Source organism: Hippichthys cyanospilos, chromosome 5, assembly GCF_059441005.1.
Source record: "Hippichthys cyanospilos isolate Australia breed blue-spotted pipefish chromosome 5, RoL_Hcya_1.0, whole genome shotgun sequence".
NCBI classification, from domain to species: Eukaryota; Metazoa; Chordata; class Actinopteri; order Syngnathiformes; family Syngnathidae; genus Hippichthys; species Hippichthys cyanospilos.
Genome location: NC_142373.1, coordinates 9,867,520 through 9,883,121, shown reverse-complemented (window position 1 = coordinate 9,883,121; position 15,602 = coordinate 9,867,520). Strand labels below are relative to the sequence as shown.

General features: G+C 42.6%; 1 protein-coding gene and 2 long non-coding RNA genes across 4 annotated transcripts in view; 1 reads left to right on the top strand and 2 right to left on the bottom strand.

Moving 5' to 3' along the window:
• Positions 1-15,602, top strand: part of LOC148423429 (electrogenic aspartate/glutamate antiporter SLC25A12, mitochondrial-like) — a 28,218-nt gene that overhangs the window by 8,318 nt on the left and 4,298 nt on the right. For both annotated transcript variants that reach the window (XM_088416156.1, XM_088416155.1), the window contains exons 2-12: positions 7-60; positions 3,994-4,136; positions 4,592-4,707; positions 5,599-5,738; positions 7,098-7,244; positions 8,218-8,356; positions 8,979-9,072; positions 10,299-10,383; positions 12,028-12,109; positions 13,892-14,050; positions 15,387-15,439. In XM_088416156.1, coding sequence (XP_088272282.1) covers positions 13-60; positions 3,994-4,136; positions 4,592-4,707; positions 5,599-5,738; positions 7,098-7,244; positions 8,218-8,356; positions 8,979-9,072; positions 10,299-10,383; positions 12,028-12,109; positions 13,892-14,050; positions 15,387-15,439 — 1,206 coding nt within the window. In that variant the 5' untranslated portion in view covers positions 7-12. The remainder of the gene's footprint in view (positions 1-6; positions 61-3,993; positions 4,137-4,591; positions 4,708-5,598; positions 5,739-7,097; positions 7,245-8,217; positions 8,357-8,978; positions 9,073-10,298; positions 10,384-12,027; positions 12,110-13,891; positions 14,051-15,386; positions 15,440-15,602) is intronic.
• On the bottom strand, positions 3,822-10,678 carry LOC148423431 (uncharacterized). The gene is made up of 5 exons (XR_015865780.1): positions 10,555-10,678; positions 10,281-10,423; positions 6,901-7,014; positions 5,174-5,303; positions 3,822-4,296 (listed from the first exon to the last, which is right to left on the bottom strand). It is a non-coding gene; the product is annotated as an uncharacterized LOC148423431 (long non-coding RNA).
• On the bottom strand, positions 10,735-13,529 carry LOC148423430 (uncharacterized). Its single transcript, XR_015865781.1, has 3 exons — positions 11,985-13,529; positions 11,005-11,087; positions 10,735-10,886 (listed from the first exon to the last, which is right to left on the bottom strand). It is a non-coding gene; the product is annotated as an uncharacterized LOC148423430 (long non-coding RNA).

The window sequence follows — 15,602 nt, the reverse complement described above, 5'->3', positions numbered from 1 at the left end:
TTACAGGTGCAAATGACAAAAAGAGCTGACCCCCATGAGTTGAAGGCAGTTTTTCTCAAGGTAAGGCCATTTTTTATTTATTTTTTTAATAATTTTTGATTTGCTCATAGTATGCACTGTTTTCTATTATGGGGCACATAATGTACTTAAAGGTCACAAATGAAAATATTATCCTTATGTTGCTTGACTTACAACTTATTTTGTGACAAATCTTGTGAAATTCCCAATGTCCTTGTATTTTTTGTGTTTTTAATAAATAAAAGTAGCATTGTAAAATTTGTTAGAGGATGTAAACAAAGAAACTTACAAAAAAGTGTAAATACTAAACAGCATCCACTAACAACAGTACATTTGAGCTCTGCTTTTAAGAGTTGTGTCCCCGAAAATAAACTTTCCTTCAGTTTTATCCAATATATTAGAAAGACTGATACGTTTTCATTATTGTACATTTATAATCAAGAGTAATGTCGTAAAACTGTGAACTTAATCAATGTAATTCATAAATTCCACAGGTTCATCCCATCGAATAATTTGCGCCCGTTTGATAACATTTTATATTTGAATAAAACTTAATTTGCTTTCCTTAATAGGGGCGTAGTGAAGATTAAAACGCTTGTGTTAGTACTTTGTAAACAGTACACAAGTATACTCTGCCTCATAGCATAATGACCTGAGTCACATTTAAATGTTTTGGGGAAAAAAAAAAAATATTAAACACACCTTGGTATTTTTTTAATTGATATAGTAACAAAAATGTCAATGAGATACGTGGACCAAAAAAAAAAAGCAAAAAATACCAATGCGTGGACTAAAAGTATTTTTCTCCTGTTTTTCAAACACATTATAATATGAATTAGCAACGATGCTACTTGGCCAACATGTGCAGTAAATAAACAAGTTATTTAAACTGATATTTGCACCTTCATCTTGACCCCGTAAAGTCAAGTCGTGTCATGACTTACTTCACAGCAACCAGCAGTGTACAATTCTTTTAAGAAAAGGTTCCAAGCATTAAAAGCCATTCCCAGTTGCTTAGTCAAACCAAGCATCAAACCGAAAGAATTACATCTTGTGTTTTTCGAACAACAGCACAATTTAGCCTTCTACCTGCTTACTGCTAACACACAATGCAAAACGCCATAGACAAGCTAATGACACGCACATAAACGATGCATCAACACAAAGACAGTCAATAGAACAACACTCAAAATGTATATTTTCTTTTATCCGGTGTGAAAAATGACAAATATTATTGCCATTATTTGCTTTAGCGGGCCACATGAAATAATGCGGCGGGCTTTGAGTTTGACACCTGTTTGTTAGTATGTCTGCTTGACACACGCATCACAGACGCACGCAAACACAAATTTTCGAGTGTGAACTTCCTGAAAGTCTCCACTCTGCCACAAGAGGACCGACTGTGTAATTTGTGATACACATTCAGGTGGAAGAGTTAATTACTGCCAGCTCTTTCTGACTGCCTGTATAATTTGATTAAGAACTACTTGAGGCCTACTGTGAGGCTGAATAGAAACACAATAATAATGTGATGGAGAAAAGGCAGCGCAGCAATACATTGCCGGGAATTAATATTTTCACTTTATACAGTAATTCAGGAATGGAAGCAATGAAAACACTTGGCATGAAACGTCCCACCCTCGCTGTTTCTGTTTATCTTGAGCCCTTTTTTGTCGTTCTTGGCTCAGCTTTGCGATCTTTGAGTCTTTTTGCCGTGCCAGTTCATGCGGTGCTCGTGTTCCCTCAGCTATCTCTGCTCCAGCTTGAAACCTGACCCTGACTCTAAAATGGACTGCGAGACTTAAGAGGGTGTTTGAGGTCTTAAGTTTAGAACAGTGGCGTGCTGGCTTGTGCATATCTTTGCTTCGGTGATGAAGGACAACACGGCCGTTATGCTTATATTACTTAAACGGCTAGTGAGATTTAACACTTTTCCCCAGTATTTTATAATTTAACTTTATATGTGGTTTGTTTTGTGTTTCTATAGTTACAGAGCAGCTTTTTTTTTGTAAGTGTAAAGTTATGTTGTATTGTGAAAACCAAATCGGATGTTGTTGCATTAGGTACTTCCTGTTTTGCGTTTTGCAAGGAACATAAGCAAAAAGTGTCTATAGCGCCGTGTTCGTAGCAAAGCACAGCCTGGTCGTCAGTAGAAAATAATGAGGTTCGTTAATATCGTAATTTTGTATCAATAAGTTAGAGCCTTAAAAGAATGTTTGGCATTTAAGATAACTAGGGATTAGCATTGAGTTAGCGGTTAGCATTTAAGCGAGTGATCATGTGTTAAGTCACGTTTGTTAGAATTCTTGTCATATAACAGACAAGTGGGCACAACATTCTGTAGTTTTTATTTTACAATAGTGTTTCAAGTCTTTTTTTGTTGAAAGCACATAATCATCAGGGGTTATTATGCAGTTATCTGTTTAGCTCTCGCTCCTGTCGTCATAAGCGAACTTCAAGTCGTTTTCATTTGCATGGGTGGGGCCGGTGTGCGAGCGCAGAATAAGCAATGAATGCTTAGAAATGCATCAATGAAAGAAAACAATACAGGAGTGTTTAGGGTGAGAAATCAACATTGGAACATGGTTAAAAGCTTCAAAATGTGACTTTTCATGTTACGGCCCCTTAAATATGACAGGAAACCAAAAAAATATCAGCAGGCATTACCTGAAGTCTTTCCCAAAGTATTCTGTTGTTTACTACAAGAGCATAATGATGGCATTTAATCAAGGCTTTTAGTTTTGCTATGATAGTCCAAAATTAAGTGGAAAAAAAAAAAATCTGGAGATGCCACTGGTGAAAAACTACTGGAGACAAAATCCCAATGACAATTCCATATCAATTCCTTTTCCTGTAGAATAATCTGTTCCAAGTAAAATGATGACATCCGAAAACGTTTTAACTGTACAAATAAATGTGGTGTGATGTGGTGAAATGCAAAGGTCTACACTTGAATTTTCCGGGCTTCATTTTCGAGACCCAAGTTTGACATGATGAGATCTCAATCTGTGCAGGGGTAGGCTCGACTTCAGTCGGTATTTTATCAGAGGCATGAAGCTTTGCGGAGTTCATAACAGTTTTTTTTGCATCAGTTTATTTTCACATTTCTCATGTAACTACTGTCATCTTATTTGAGCTCTCAAGTGTCTTCATGGGGTCACGGTTGACAAGCAGTAACATTGTATATACGGTACGGATTGCAGATTCAGCAGTCACGCTGGTGGTTGTCCTTGGGCGGCCTAAATAAAACACTGACTGTATTGTCTTTGCAAATACGATATTACAAGGACAAGTCACACTTTTATTACAAATGACTTAATAAACAATTACCGATAATTAGTCAGGCTCATTTTGTTCCTTTTAAGCTTTATTTATTTGTTTATTTTTGTCTCATAAAGACGCTTTGGACAATTATTCACTTCTAACTATGGCATGTGGGAATGGTTTGGGGCAAGCTCTCTTCTGCTCCAGTTGGACTACTGTACGTATGCCTTAATGCGCAAAGGCATGCGAAGGCTTGCTAGGATGAGTTTCGGCTAACTAGCGAGACGTCAACAAACGGACTAAGAACATACAGCCGATTGTATTTTCGGAAGATCGACTCCTTGCACAGCTGATCATCTTTCATAGGAAGAGCTGGCGGCTCCTTGAACCCGTCCTGCCCTTTTTATGCTCTTGCGCTCTGATTTAGTCAGTTATACTATGGTAAGGAGAAATGAGAGCAAATCACACAAGTGTGAGAAGCTGTAGGAGATAATTTAAGGTTTGCCCTTCAATGTAAAGATGCAATGGTTTAATTTTACTGCTTTGTGCAAGAGACTGCGATGTGGGAGGGACACATTTCACCTGGCGCCTTTTTAAGTCTTTTAATAGCAGCCATCTTGAAAAATATATACACAAGCGCATGTTTTCTTGCATGGATACTTTACACGTACAAACTGTGTTCTCAAGCGCCTCTTTTGTCTTGTGTGCCAGTATGCCAGCGTGGTGGAGGACGGGGAGCATTACATGACCCCAAAGGACTTTGTGCAGAGTTACCTGGGTCTGCAAACACAGCCGCAACATAACCCCAAAACTGTGGATCTAATTGCTGGAGTGGCTGACACCACCAAAGATGGGTGAGTAGCATCCTCATCGTAACATTCAAAAGTATTAAAAATAAATTCGAGCCAAGAGGGCGGCCGTTGGCCACTTGCTGTTGACAAAAAAATGACATCACAGTCCACCGGTTTCTAATCTTGAATCATAGCTGTGGGATTGCCAAGGTATTAAATGAACCTGTTGATGAAATGCTGACATTACAATGTGTAACATTAATAGTACAACTTCATAATTAGGTTATTACTTTAATGAGCTTGAATTACTGGACAAGTTGTCTGTGTTTACACCCACAGCGACGCTAACGCCTTCCCACTTGCGCCTGTCTTCGAACGTAACAAAATAAAGAACATTTGTGCTCATGTGACTACCGATCATGTGAAAGCGCACATCTTAAGCATTTGTATTTAAAAGTGATTTGACTGCGCAAATGTTTGGCAAGTGCATATGAAGTGAATGAACTTTGTTGCGACAGGTTGATCTCATTCCAGGAGTTTTTGGCTTTTGAGTCAGTTCTATGTGCACCAGATGCCCTGTTCATAGTTGCCTTTCAGCTCTTTGACAAGACCGGCACGGGGAACATTTCTTTTGGTATGTACATACTCCAAATGGCTTTATTATTTGTCTCTAGTAAATGTTACTAATAGGTTTTATTACTGCATTACATGAGACGCGCGAGTTCACGTGTTGAAATGATATGGAGTCAGCTGCGGCTGGTTGCTATGGTCACAGGAAAAGCTTCAGTTGTGTTTGTTTGTTTTTTTTCTCAGATACTTTAGGATTTTGCTTCTCAGAGGGCAATGCTAAATTTGTGTTGTTTAGAACCATTTTTCCCTTAGGAAATAAAGTTCATCCATTAAACGGCCAATGATTACATACAAAAACTAATACCAGTACATTTAGTATTCCCATAGTCTTTCCCGTTATGAGGTCTGTTAGGGATGAGGAAGTTCTGATAGCAAGTATCAATACCCGGCTTTATCTTAGACAAAATGGACAGTGGAGACGAGTATGCTGGGCGGCTGTACAAAAAGGGTACATTCGGTGTACAACTTACTATAATTATGTCATAGAGTACCAAGCAGCCAGGAAAATGGTACCACCTCCATAGGTCATAAGTTCCATTTCCAGTTTTATGGATTTTCTCTGCATTTTCTCCGTGGTGTCACAGGGACAAAAAAAAACCCCTGCAGAAAAAGAGTGAAAGAAAAATAGTCAATTGAATTCTCACTAGATACTCTAAATTCTAAACGTCCGTCCCTACATTATAACAATCGCAAAGAGTAGTAATAAAATCTGTCTGGAACCAGAAAGGAACTGCTGGTCTATTTGAGTAAAACATCTCCATAAATGCATATGACAAAGTGGAGCAATACAAATCCGGATAGTTTCTCTGTTCAGTGATTCTTTGCAAGTGCTGTTTAAGTTATGCAAGCGTGAACCAGGAGTTTTTACCATAACACCGGCATTTCACATTTTCAGAGAATGTACGTGACATCTTCAGCCAGACCGCCGTCCATCATCACATTCCCTTCAACTGGGACTGTGAGTTCATCAGGCTACACTTTGGCCATGACAGAAGCAAGAAGCTTAGCTATACAGAATTCACCCAGTTTCTGCAGGTAAATATATGTTTCCCTCTTGATGCATCCATGAATACAAAATAGACCGTTGAATGGTAATCTGTTGCGTTCGTCAAGTCTTTGAAAACAGATTTTTCGATAACTTGTGTTCAGACAGAAAAAAGAAGAAGTTCAGATGTGTTTCAGGATCATAATTGATCATATTACGGTTTAAAGTATAACTAGAGGCAATTCTAAATGTTTTTCGTGGAGCTAAATTAATCTTAAGGTATTTTTGTATGTGTGTAATAGTAAGAGTTGACTGTACAGGGAGGTTGTAGATTGTTCTTTTTTTTGTTCAATGCATATGAATTCTTACATAACAAAATGTGCCTGTGCTAAACAAGCAATTTCAATTAGCATTTGCGCACTAGCGATTTCCATTTAAGGTAAAAAACAAAAACAAAACACTAACTACCACTTAGTTCATATACTGTACATAATGATATATGTACATTACTTGTGAACATGTGCCCTTGAAGTCCCTGACACAGCAAGTGTTCAATATGAGGTGGATACCTTCCTGTTCTTCTTCTTCGGCGTCGTCTTCTACTCGATGAGCGGTTTCTCTTTTGACTGCTACTGGTTATGGTGTGCCTTCACGCCATTAAACATGACCTTATTTTTGCCACTTTTTTTTTTAAACGATCCCAATCATGCGATAACCTTTTTTTTGGGGTGTCTTTCTCCCTTGCAACATTGCGTACGTCTTCAAGAAAGCCCCGTGGAGAAAACGGTGGTGCAAAAATGCTCCCGGCGGAGCTTCGGGACAGATGTTTTCAGTCGACTTATTTGACTTTTGTTCCCAGCGAGATATCCCATCTTTGTGCGTCCCCGGATAATCATCAAACAAGGATGAGATTAATTATTGAACTACGATCCAGTGATTCGTGAAAGAGGAAGTAACGGATGGAAATTGCGGCGACGTGGCCGCGTGACGCTCCGGTAACACGAGCTTTGACGGCGGACGTGGGCTGGGTTGGGCCTTCCTCCGCATCCCTTTCTGATTGCATGCTTGTCGTATTGAATCATTTCTCACACGCACGCACCTGCCAGTTGGCTCGGTAAGCGCTGCACTTTGTTCTGGGATCAGACTTCTCGGGGCACGGTTTCCATTAGTCTCCAGAGAGACGTGATTATGACCGAAGACGGTGTCTCTTACCGTCACATTTGAGGTGACTTTCCCATCTGTGCATCGCTGACATTATTACGCTCTTCTCCTTCGAGGTTTCCATTTCACAGCGCGCTTATCGCGTGTTGCTCCTCATCACAGGAACTATGAAATAGACACATTACAGTATTTGGTGCCATTTTGTCTGACTCAATTGATCTCTTCCTGTCTCCCGCGTTTTGCCGCAGGAGCTGCAGCTGGAACACGCCCGCCAGGCGTTCGCCCAAAAAGACAAAGGGAAAAGTGGCACCATCACGGCTTTGGACTTCAGCGACATCATGGCCACCATCAGGCACCATATGCTGACTCCGTTTGTGGAGGAGAATCTGGTTTCTGTGAGTTGGGAGAAAACGTCGTGTCCCGGCTTTAAAGTAGAATAAGGGAGCCCGAGGTTTAGCGTATGCAAATGCTTCTGTCTTGTAGGTTAGGCTTTCTTCCAAACTGAAGGCAAACGAACCATTTATTAACATGAGAAAGTATACTTATTTACCAGAGGTGAGCACTTTGTCAGCACTGACGGACTGAAAAAAGAATGAATACGGGTGCAGACAAATATAGACCAGTGCCTGACGAATGACGGACCAGAAAAAAAAAGTCAAATTTTGCCCTCTAGTGGTGCTGGAAGGTTGGGCAAAAATACACCGACAGACTGACGTTTACAATTTGGTCCGGCTTAAAAAAGAAAAGACGTTACGGAAAAGGGGCGGGGCTCCGACGAATGTCGGACCAGCAAAAAAATTGAAGTTGCCCACCTCTGTTATTTACTTCAGTTAGAATTCTCATCTTGACTCGCAGTCTTTCATATTCATGCTTATTTAGCCATGAATTTGATAACTCCATTACTTTTTCATTTACAATTCATTGCCTTAAAATCACATTTCAGCGGTTGCCGTCAACCAAAAAATCTTGGTTCAGCTTGAGAATATCACATGACCAAACCCACAAGACTGATGAGCTGTGATTTGGCGCTTAGCTGAGCTTTGGGCACCGTTGATGTCATTTTCAGGCGAAAGAAAATGACAAAAGATGTTTTAAAATGTAGTAATTTAGCAATCAAGTCAATCAGATCCAATATAAACCTTTTACTGCTGAAAATGTCTAAATAAACATCTCAAAGTGTTCTTCAACTTACAAATTCTTCCAAAGGCGTGATGTAAAAAGTGTTTTTTTCATTTAAAAAAAAAAAAATCCCGAGTCGTAGATTCATACTTAACAGTGCGAAGGTCCACTTTCTCGACCTTGACCTCTGGTTTCCAAACTTTTAATGAGCGCCGTAAGTCAGTCGGACATATTTTGCTCTTTCCCCAGGCGGCCGGCGGCAGCACCTCACATATGGTGAGCTTCTCCTACTTCAACGCCTTTAACGCCCTCCTCAACAACATGGAGCTGATCCGCAAGATCTACAGCACCCTCGCAGGCACATATAAAGACACGCTGGTCACCAAAGGTAGTCCCGATCCAACTCGCCACATCAGCAAACCGCACCATGTACCGATGGTCGTGACCCACTGATAATCGGGATGGATTTTTTTGTTCTGTAGCTGTGTGATCATGTTTAACTGTCTTGACAGAAATGGTGTGAGTGACCACACAGGGAACATTTTCTGTAGCGCTAAATTACTAAGGTAAATGAAAACGTTTAACCCGGTAATCCGACCACTCCCCCCCACATGTAGATGTGTGTAACTGATAGTCGTGCTGTCAGCCGCCATCTACTCCTCAGTGTTTCCCGTTAAGATACTCCGCTTCTGTCCCCCTCCCCCCGTGGGAGTATTTGCAAATAATTGCACGCAATTTTCAGTCACGGAACAATGCGTCACTCGCGCAGTCGAAAAATCACAGCTTCCTCGAAGTTTTACTTTGAGTCAAAAGTTTACTAGGTTTAGAACTTCAATTTCCTAAAACGGGCGCTTCACTTTGTCTTTAAACATACAGTGTACCCTTTATTTAACTGGAAAGTAATTGTATTTGCAAATACTATCCAATTTATACACGGAAACGGCCACATTTGATGTTTTTGGAACGAATGATCCAATGTGACATCCTTTTCTCCTTTTTTATCATTTTAGAGGAGTTTGTCAACGCTGCCAATAAGTTTGGTCAAATCACGCCGATGGAGATCAACATTCTGTACCAACTGGCCGGTCTGCACACTCACTCCGGGTAGGTTCTACACAAGTCTTAGTATTTGTTATGTATCGGGCCAATTATGTGTGTCATGGCTTGATTTGAGACACGTTCACTTTTTGTTGTTGTTTTTATTAGTTCCTGCGATCTCAGCATGGGCCCAAAGGGTATTTCTTTCTTCAATGTTGACATTTTGGATAGAGCACTGGCTACACCCACTGGATAGAGCGACTATACACTTGTTCAGATACTTATGTACTGGTGTGGATTCACGTTTGATACTACTAGTACTGAATGTGTCTGTTTTTAACTTCTTGACATCACCTGGCTCTTATAGCAAATAATGACACCATTTTTTACTCCTGTCAATTCTGTGACTTCATGCTACTACAATAATACGTCCCCTCAAAACATATTCAGCGGATTTTGCTGGTGGAACTGTGATCAATACTTGAGTGTACAACTGTGAAGCAGTTAGGGGGAAAAATACAATTGAATGAAAAAAATAACTTATAACGGGAAAATGAAGCTTCATGAAGCACCTGTGATTTTTTTTCTACTCCTCTAGAGGGTGCCCTTGGTTTAAGTCAATCAGTGTTCTCAAATGGGGGTACTAGTACCCCTAGGGGTACATGAAGGTACTTCAAGGGGGTAACTCAAGGTTTTAAATAAAACAAATGTAAAAATCCTTTAAAAATAATTATTGAATGAATTGTTTCAGGAAAATATAAGTTCATAAAACACGTTTTATGTTCAGTAGGTTGTTCAATTTCATTTTCATAAAAAGACAGATTGTCAGGTTCGACCCAACTTGTCATGTGCCACCACTCGTTACCTGTCAAGTTAATGATCCCAAAAGATCATATTTTGAAGAGAAGATCATCAGCATTGATTAAGGGGTACTTGGCTGAAAACATATTTCACAGGAGGTACATGGCTGAAAAAGGTTGAGAACCACTGTATTAAATTACCCATCTCTGAACCAAAAGTTGAAAAAATACCACAATAGCTTCACGAAGCTTCATTTGTCCATCATTAACAGAAATATGCACTCTACTCAACTTCAGTTCATTAGTTGTAAATGCAAAAGTCATCGCGTAATCAGTGAATTTGCAGTCATCTTTACAGGGAAAACATACAAGCGCTATAGTGAGGAGTATAGCCCATTTGTAAAGCCACTTTTTTGTGATGTTTCAAGCCGGTAAATCACAAGGCTTTTTCCTGCCCTAATTTACTTGCCTCACCTGGTGTGGCGTGTGAAGGCGGCTCAACCACAGCGACATCGAGAGGATAGCCCCGCTGGAAGAGGGAGACATGCCTTACCACCTAGCCGAGGCTCACAGACAGGTAAACTGTCGCCTTTCTTCTCAGCTTCTCCTCCGAAACCCTGTTGCACAGTTGCAAAAAAAAAAAAAAACTTAAGAGGATGTTCCATAAGTGAATTAGCAGAGTGCCCACATTTTTTTCTCTCCTTGTGAAGTGCATTACTTAACTCCCAGATGAAAGTAGAGCAATTACATTTGTGGAAGAGGAATGGATTGTTGCACCTCTCCGTGAAAGGCTCTCGCCGCTTGCTCACATCTACTGCACTGGCGACTGCCATGCTGATAAAAGGCAAGGATTTTAGAGGCCTTTAGCGAGGTCTGCTAATGGGATGAAGGAGTCGTGCGCGGGGGGGGGGGGGGGGGGGGGGGGGGGTTGAGGCGGCCGAGAGAACAACAATCTTCCCTTCACTGCACAACATGCTTCTCCGTCGGGCTGTGGTCGGAACCACCAAGCCGGTGGCACTATGTCTCAGAGGTCTGGAATTGGATTCCTCCGGGGCGACTCTAGCGTCCCGAGGCTTGCCCCTAGCGGAAGGAAGCTAATCGCGTTCAAGCTTTGATCAAGCGCTGGATCTTGATAGCGCGCAACTCCGCATCTGGCGGGGGCAATATGTTGCGCTCAGGCCTGGGAGAAGTTACTCACCGCTTGAACACACGCACACACTTGTAGATGGTTATCTGAACATGGAAAAGGCTTGTAGGGCTAATCTGTTCCCCCTCGCACCGCTGTGAAAACAAAGAGGCCAGGGCTTTCAACATCAAACATGAATGCAGCCGCGCAAGCGGATAAGAAAGAAATTGTGCTTTGTGAAAATAAAAGCACTTGAGCTCCTCCACATGGAGCTTCTGAAGAGAAAAGTCCAGGTCATATGGTCAATGACTAAATCCTGAATGGGAGCGTTCCACCTCCTGTGAGCTTCTTTCTGTCCACCCTGTAGCTCAAGGGTGTCAAACCGATTTTTATCCTGGGCCGCATTGTACTTTTGGTGTCTGTCAGAGGGCCGGAATGAATCTAAAAATAGTCTAAAAAAGCTTCAATTTTAACGTACCCCTTTGATTTCTCTAAAATCCTGAAAATTTAGGACTTAAAAATAAAAAAAACGTGTCTAATAAACGCCGTTTTTGCTGGTTTACGTCTTTACCTGGTTTTGAAAACAGAGGCCGATAAAAACTGTTCAAAAGATAGATCGGGACCAGAAAATGGTGATTTTTCAAGACGATCTGCAAGTTCAGCTAGAAACTTGAAATCAAATCAGCATTTGGCGGGCCACCTAAAATGATGGTTCTGGCTCCCGGGCCTTGAGTTTGACACCTGTGCTTAGAGGTTCAATACTACCTTTTCAGAAGGATACTAGTTTTTGATGAAAATGAGTATTCACCAAAACGTCAAACCTCTGCACTATAGCACCAACGTCTGCTGACCAACGGACCCCCCCCCCCCCCCACCCCCCCCTTTTTTTTTTCCTTACCGTAACTATCAATTGGCTGGTATGGGCAGCTCTCCTTTACTTTGATATTACAATTAAAGGTAAATAGTCATCTGTGGTTTAATGTGTGGATTGTGTAAAAATTTAAAAAAGTTCGGTCTGGGAGGGAATAAGTTAAAAATGGCATTGAACTCACATATTTCCCTCCATTCCTTTCACCTCTGCTGCCCCCCCCGCAGCACAGCCACGAATCGTCCCGGCCCATCTGGCTCCAGGTTGCAGAGTCCGCCTACAGGTTCACTCTGGGCTCAATTGCTGGAGGTGAGTGACACGTCTGCCGCCGAGGGGGGAACTTAAGACGGGCGGACGGGCCGGCCCGAGATTCCGGGGCCGGCCGTTGCGCGGCGGGGCGAGGAGCCGCCGTCCGAGGCTCCCGCCTTGTGCCGGCGGCTCCGGGCCGTCGTCGGAATATCGCTAATCTTCCGGAAGCGCGCTCCCTGGAATCTCGGTCTAATTACGCAGGGAGGAATTGATACGAGGAACCTGTGACACAACTGGCCCCGAGATAGGAGCTGATTGTGTATGTCGGTCGGAGACAATTTAAATCAGTCAAGCGGACGTCGTTAATCACGGGACTGGATGAAGCCAGCACGTGTTTTGGACGTTAATGAGCTGCTTCTCAGCTTCGGTGCTGATGGAGCTGCTTGCAAGCAGGATTTATTCCACTGCTAGCCCCACCTCTTCCTGATTCGTTCTTTTTTTTTTTTCCTGAACCGGATGTTATGATGGCCGGCTCGGTGGATGGGTGTTTAGCAGGTCCGCCTCACAGTCGAGGGACCAGAGTTTGATTCCAGCTGGCTCCGCCCTTCCCGTGTGGAGTTTGCATGTTCTCCCCGTGCCCGCATGGGTTCTCTCCAGGTGCTCCGGCTTCCTCCCTCATCCCAAAAACCTGCATGGCGGGCGTATTGGATACATTGAATTGTCCTTAGGTGTGATTGGGTGCGTGAATAGTTGTTTGTCCTGGTGTGCCCTGCAATTGGCTGACTACCAGTTGAGGTTATCCCCCGCCTACTACCCGAGGTCAGCTGGGATAGACACTAGCAAGCCCGCGACCATTGTGAGGAAAAGCGGCGACAGATAATGGATAGATGATATTGTACCTCTTATAGATACTCGCATATCGCTGCCATCGGGCGGAAACCTGGTTTTTCAAGAGACCCCAAAATGCAATACGTCGTAAAAATTAGCTTAGATAATAACACGCATAATAACGCACCTTGTTCTTTCCGTAGAAAACGGGTCAAAAGGGTTCTTTGAATGTTAAAGATTTCCGACCCCTGCTCTAGGTGTGATTTATTTAGCGAGTCCAAAAGATAGATCATGCAACATCGGATGTTTTCTTTCTGGCGCGTCTGCACAAAAATTGCTAATGACAATCTGCATCGATTTCAAATTTACATTTTGAGTTACAATAACACGGTTTGCAATAAGCTGCTTCATGTTGCAATTCATTTGCTCTTATTTTGAAAAGAAAAACGGATGAAAACACATCGCGCCAGCAGAAACTTTGTTTCTTGTTTATTAGCCTCTCGAGATCCAGCCGAATTATTTGCGTTCATTGCAGCGGACGTTTATTTTTGTCGATATCTTTTGACTCTTTCGAGCTACTTCTTAAATCTTTGCGTGCTCAGTAGAGGACATCCTGGTCTTTGCAATTACGCGTCATTATTTTTGGGTGGGATGCAATTAACTTTACTGTCTTGCTGAGACAAAACGGACAAAACAACGAATAGACGGTTTCTCGGGAGGCTAATCGTTGCACCCCAGTTTAATACATTTAATAATCAGACTCTACTGAGTACAATTTAAATTCTACGACTTTTTGTTGTGATACTATTGGATAAATATTGATTCACCGCTTCAGATTATATGTATATTTTTTTGTATTGACTTTTATATTTGCTACGTGATTGTAGGGCCTAGACAAAGGCCCCAGTAAAGGCCCATGAGCCGAACGCAATCAAAATGGAGAGCGCGCGCGATTGTACACGCGTCAATACGTTATGAAACGTTCGGCGACAGACTAACGTGTGTGTTTTGTAGCCACCGGCGCCACAGCTGTGTATCCTATCGACCTGGTCAAGACTCGTATGCAGAACCAGCGGTCCACGGGCTCCTTGGTGGGAGAGCTCATGTACAAGAACAGCTTCGACTGCGCCAAGAAAGTGCTGCGCTACGAGGGCTTCTTCGGATTCTACCGAGGTAATCGGTAGCTCATTACGTGCCGGTAAATCACGTGTGGGGACAAAACAGCTGCGCGGTCGACGCGTCGAGGCGCTAATGTCAGCGGCGCGCTCGGCTAATTGATAGCAGAGGCCACCTCGGGGGTGGCCTTTTCACGATATCCAAAGCGAGCCCCCCGGAGGACAATGAGCGGCAGGGTGGAAGCGGCGCGTCGTCTCGTTTAGGCCGGATGGCGTTAATGGCGCTGGGGGCCGGCGAGACACACGACACCCTCGCCCTGGGGCGCTTCACGTGGAAGAAGTCAAGACTGCCACCTACTGCTGCTTCCGCCAACGCGGCTCTTTGTTGCTCTCCTCCTCCTCCTCCTCCTCCTCCTCGATTGATGAAGGAGGCTGATTGACTAGGAGGAAGAGGAGGCGCTCGCCTGTTTTACTGGCGGCGTCGCTCAGCGGCTCCGGTACAAGTCGAGCCGGCTTGATGAAGGACGCGGGATGGCACCAACCGCCCAAGATGAGCGTTGTTTGACGCTCCTTCGGTCAAGCGTTCACAACATCAAGAAAAAAAGGCTTCAATTATCAAAATGCGCATTGTCCGCAGATTGGAAAGCCATCAATGAAAGACGGCTTCTAAAATTGAGCCGCGTGTCAAAAATTAAGAACCATCAATTTTGGACCGTAAGCCACACCGGTATATAACGTATATAGTCGCAGCAGCAAAAAATTGAGCGAAAAATAATTTTGTTATGGGTAAGTGCACCGGGCTATAATCTGTAGGTCACAACATAAGACGTGTAGAAGTTTTTTATTTTATTTTTTACATGTATATCAAATTTACACACGAGAAAAAGTATATGCAAGATCTTACTCAACTTGTATATCATTTTCTATACTTTTCTTACGATATTTTTAAAACTCTTTTTTTCATAGTTGTTCCGTAAATTGACACCTTGAACAAAAAAACTGCAGATAAACTGGACTATAAACCAAAAATTTTATGTAAATTGGGATTGCTTTTGAAATGTTTGCAGTTTCATCTGCGATTAGGTTTTTCTTTTAACCAAATTTGATCAGTGATTTGCACAAATCCGCAAGAAAATCTCAAATTCACAAGGTCACTCATGCTGAACTAAACTTATTGGATGACATTTTTGGAAATGTCCTCTACGGAGCCAGGACTCAGTAGAGTAGCTCAAGATGGAAACGCAAGACAAATGTCCACTAGGGTGGACGCAAATGAAATGGCTGGGTCGCTAAGGTCAGATTCCATACGCTCTGCCTGTCGCAAAATAAAAAAAATCGACCATTTGAGCCTTGGCTCTCCGAATGGCCTCCATGAATGTATTTTTTTTTTGCAGGTCTCATCCCGCAGCTCATCGGCGTAGCCCCGGAGAAAGCCATCAAACTCACGGCAAGTCATTCCATCCAAAAGTGGCTTTGCGGATGAAAAACATGCGTGGGAGCGCGGGCGCACTTTGCAATCAAGGCACAGCTCCGAACGCAAGTTCCAGTTAATGCCGCGCTATCAAGGGCGGGATTGCGTCTCATTTGCTTTTTTTGTTCTGTCCTCCCCC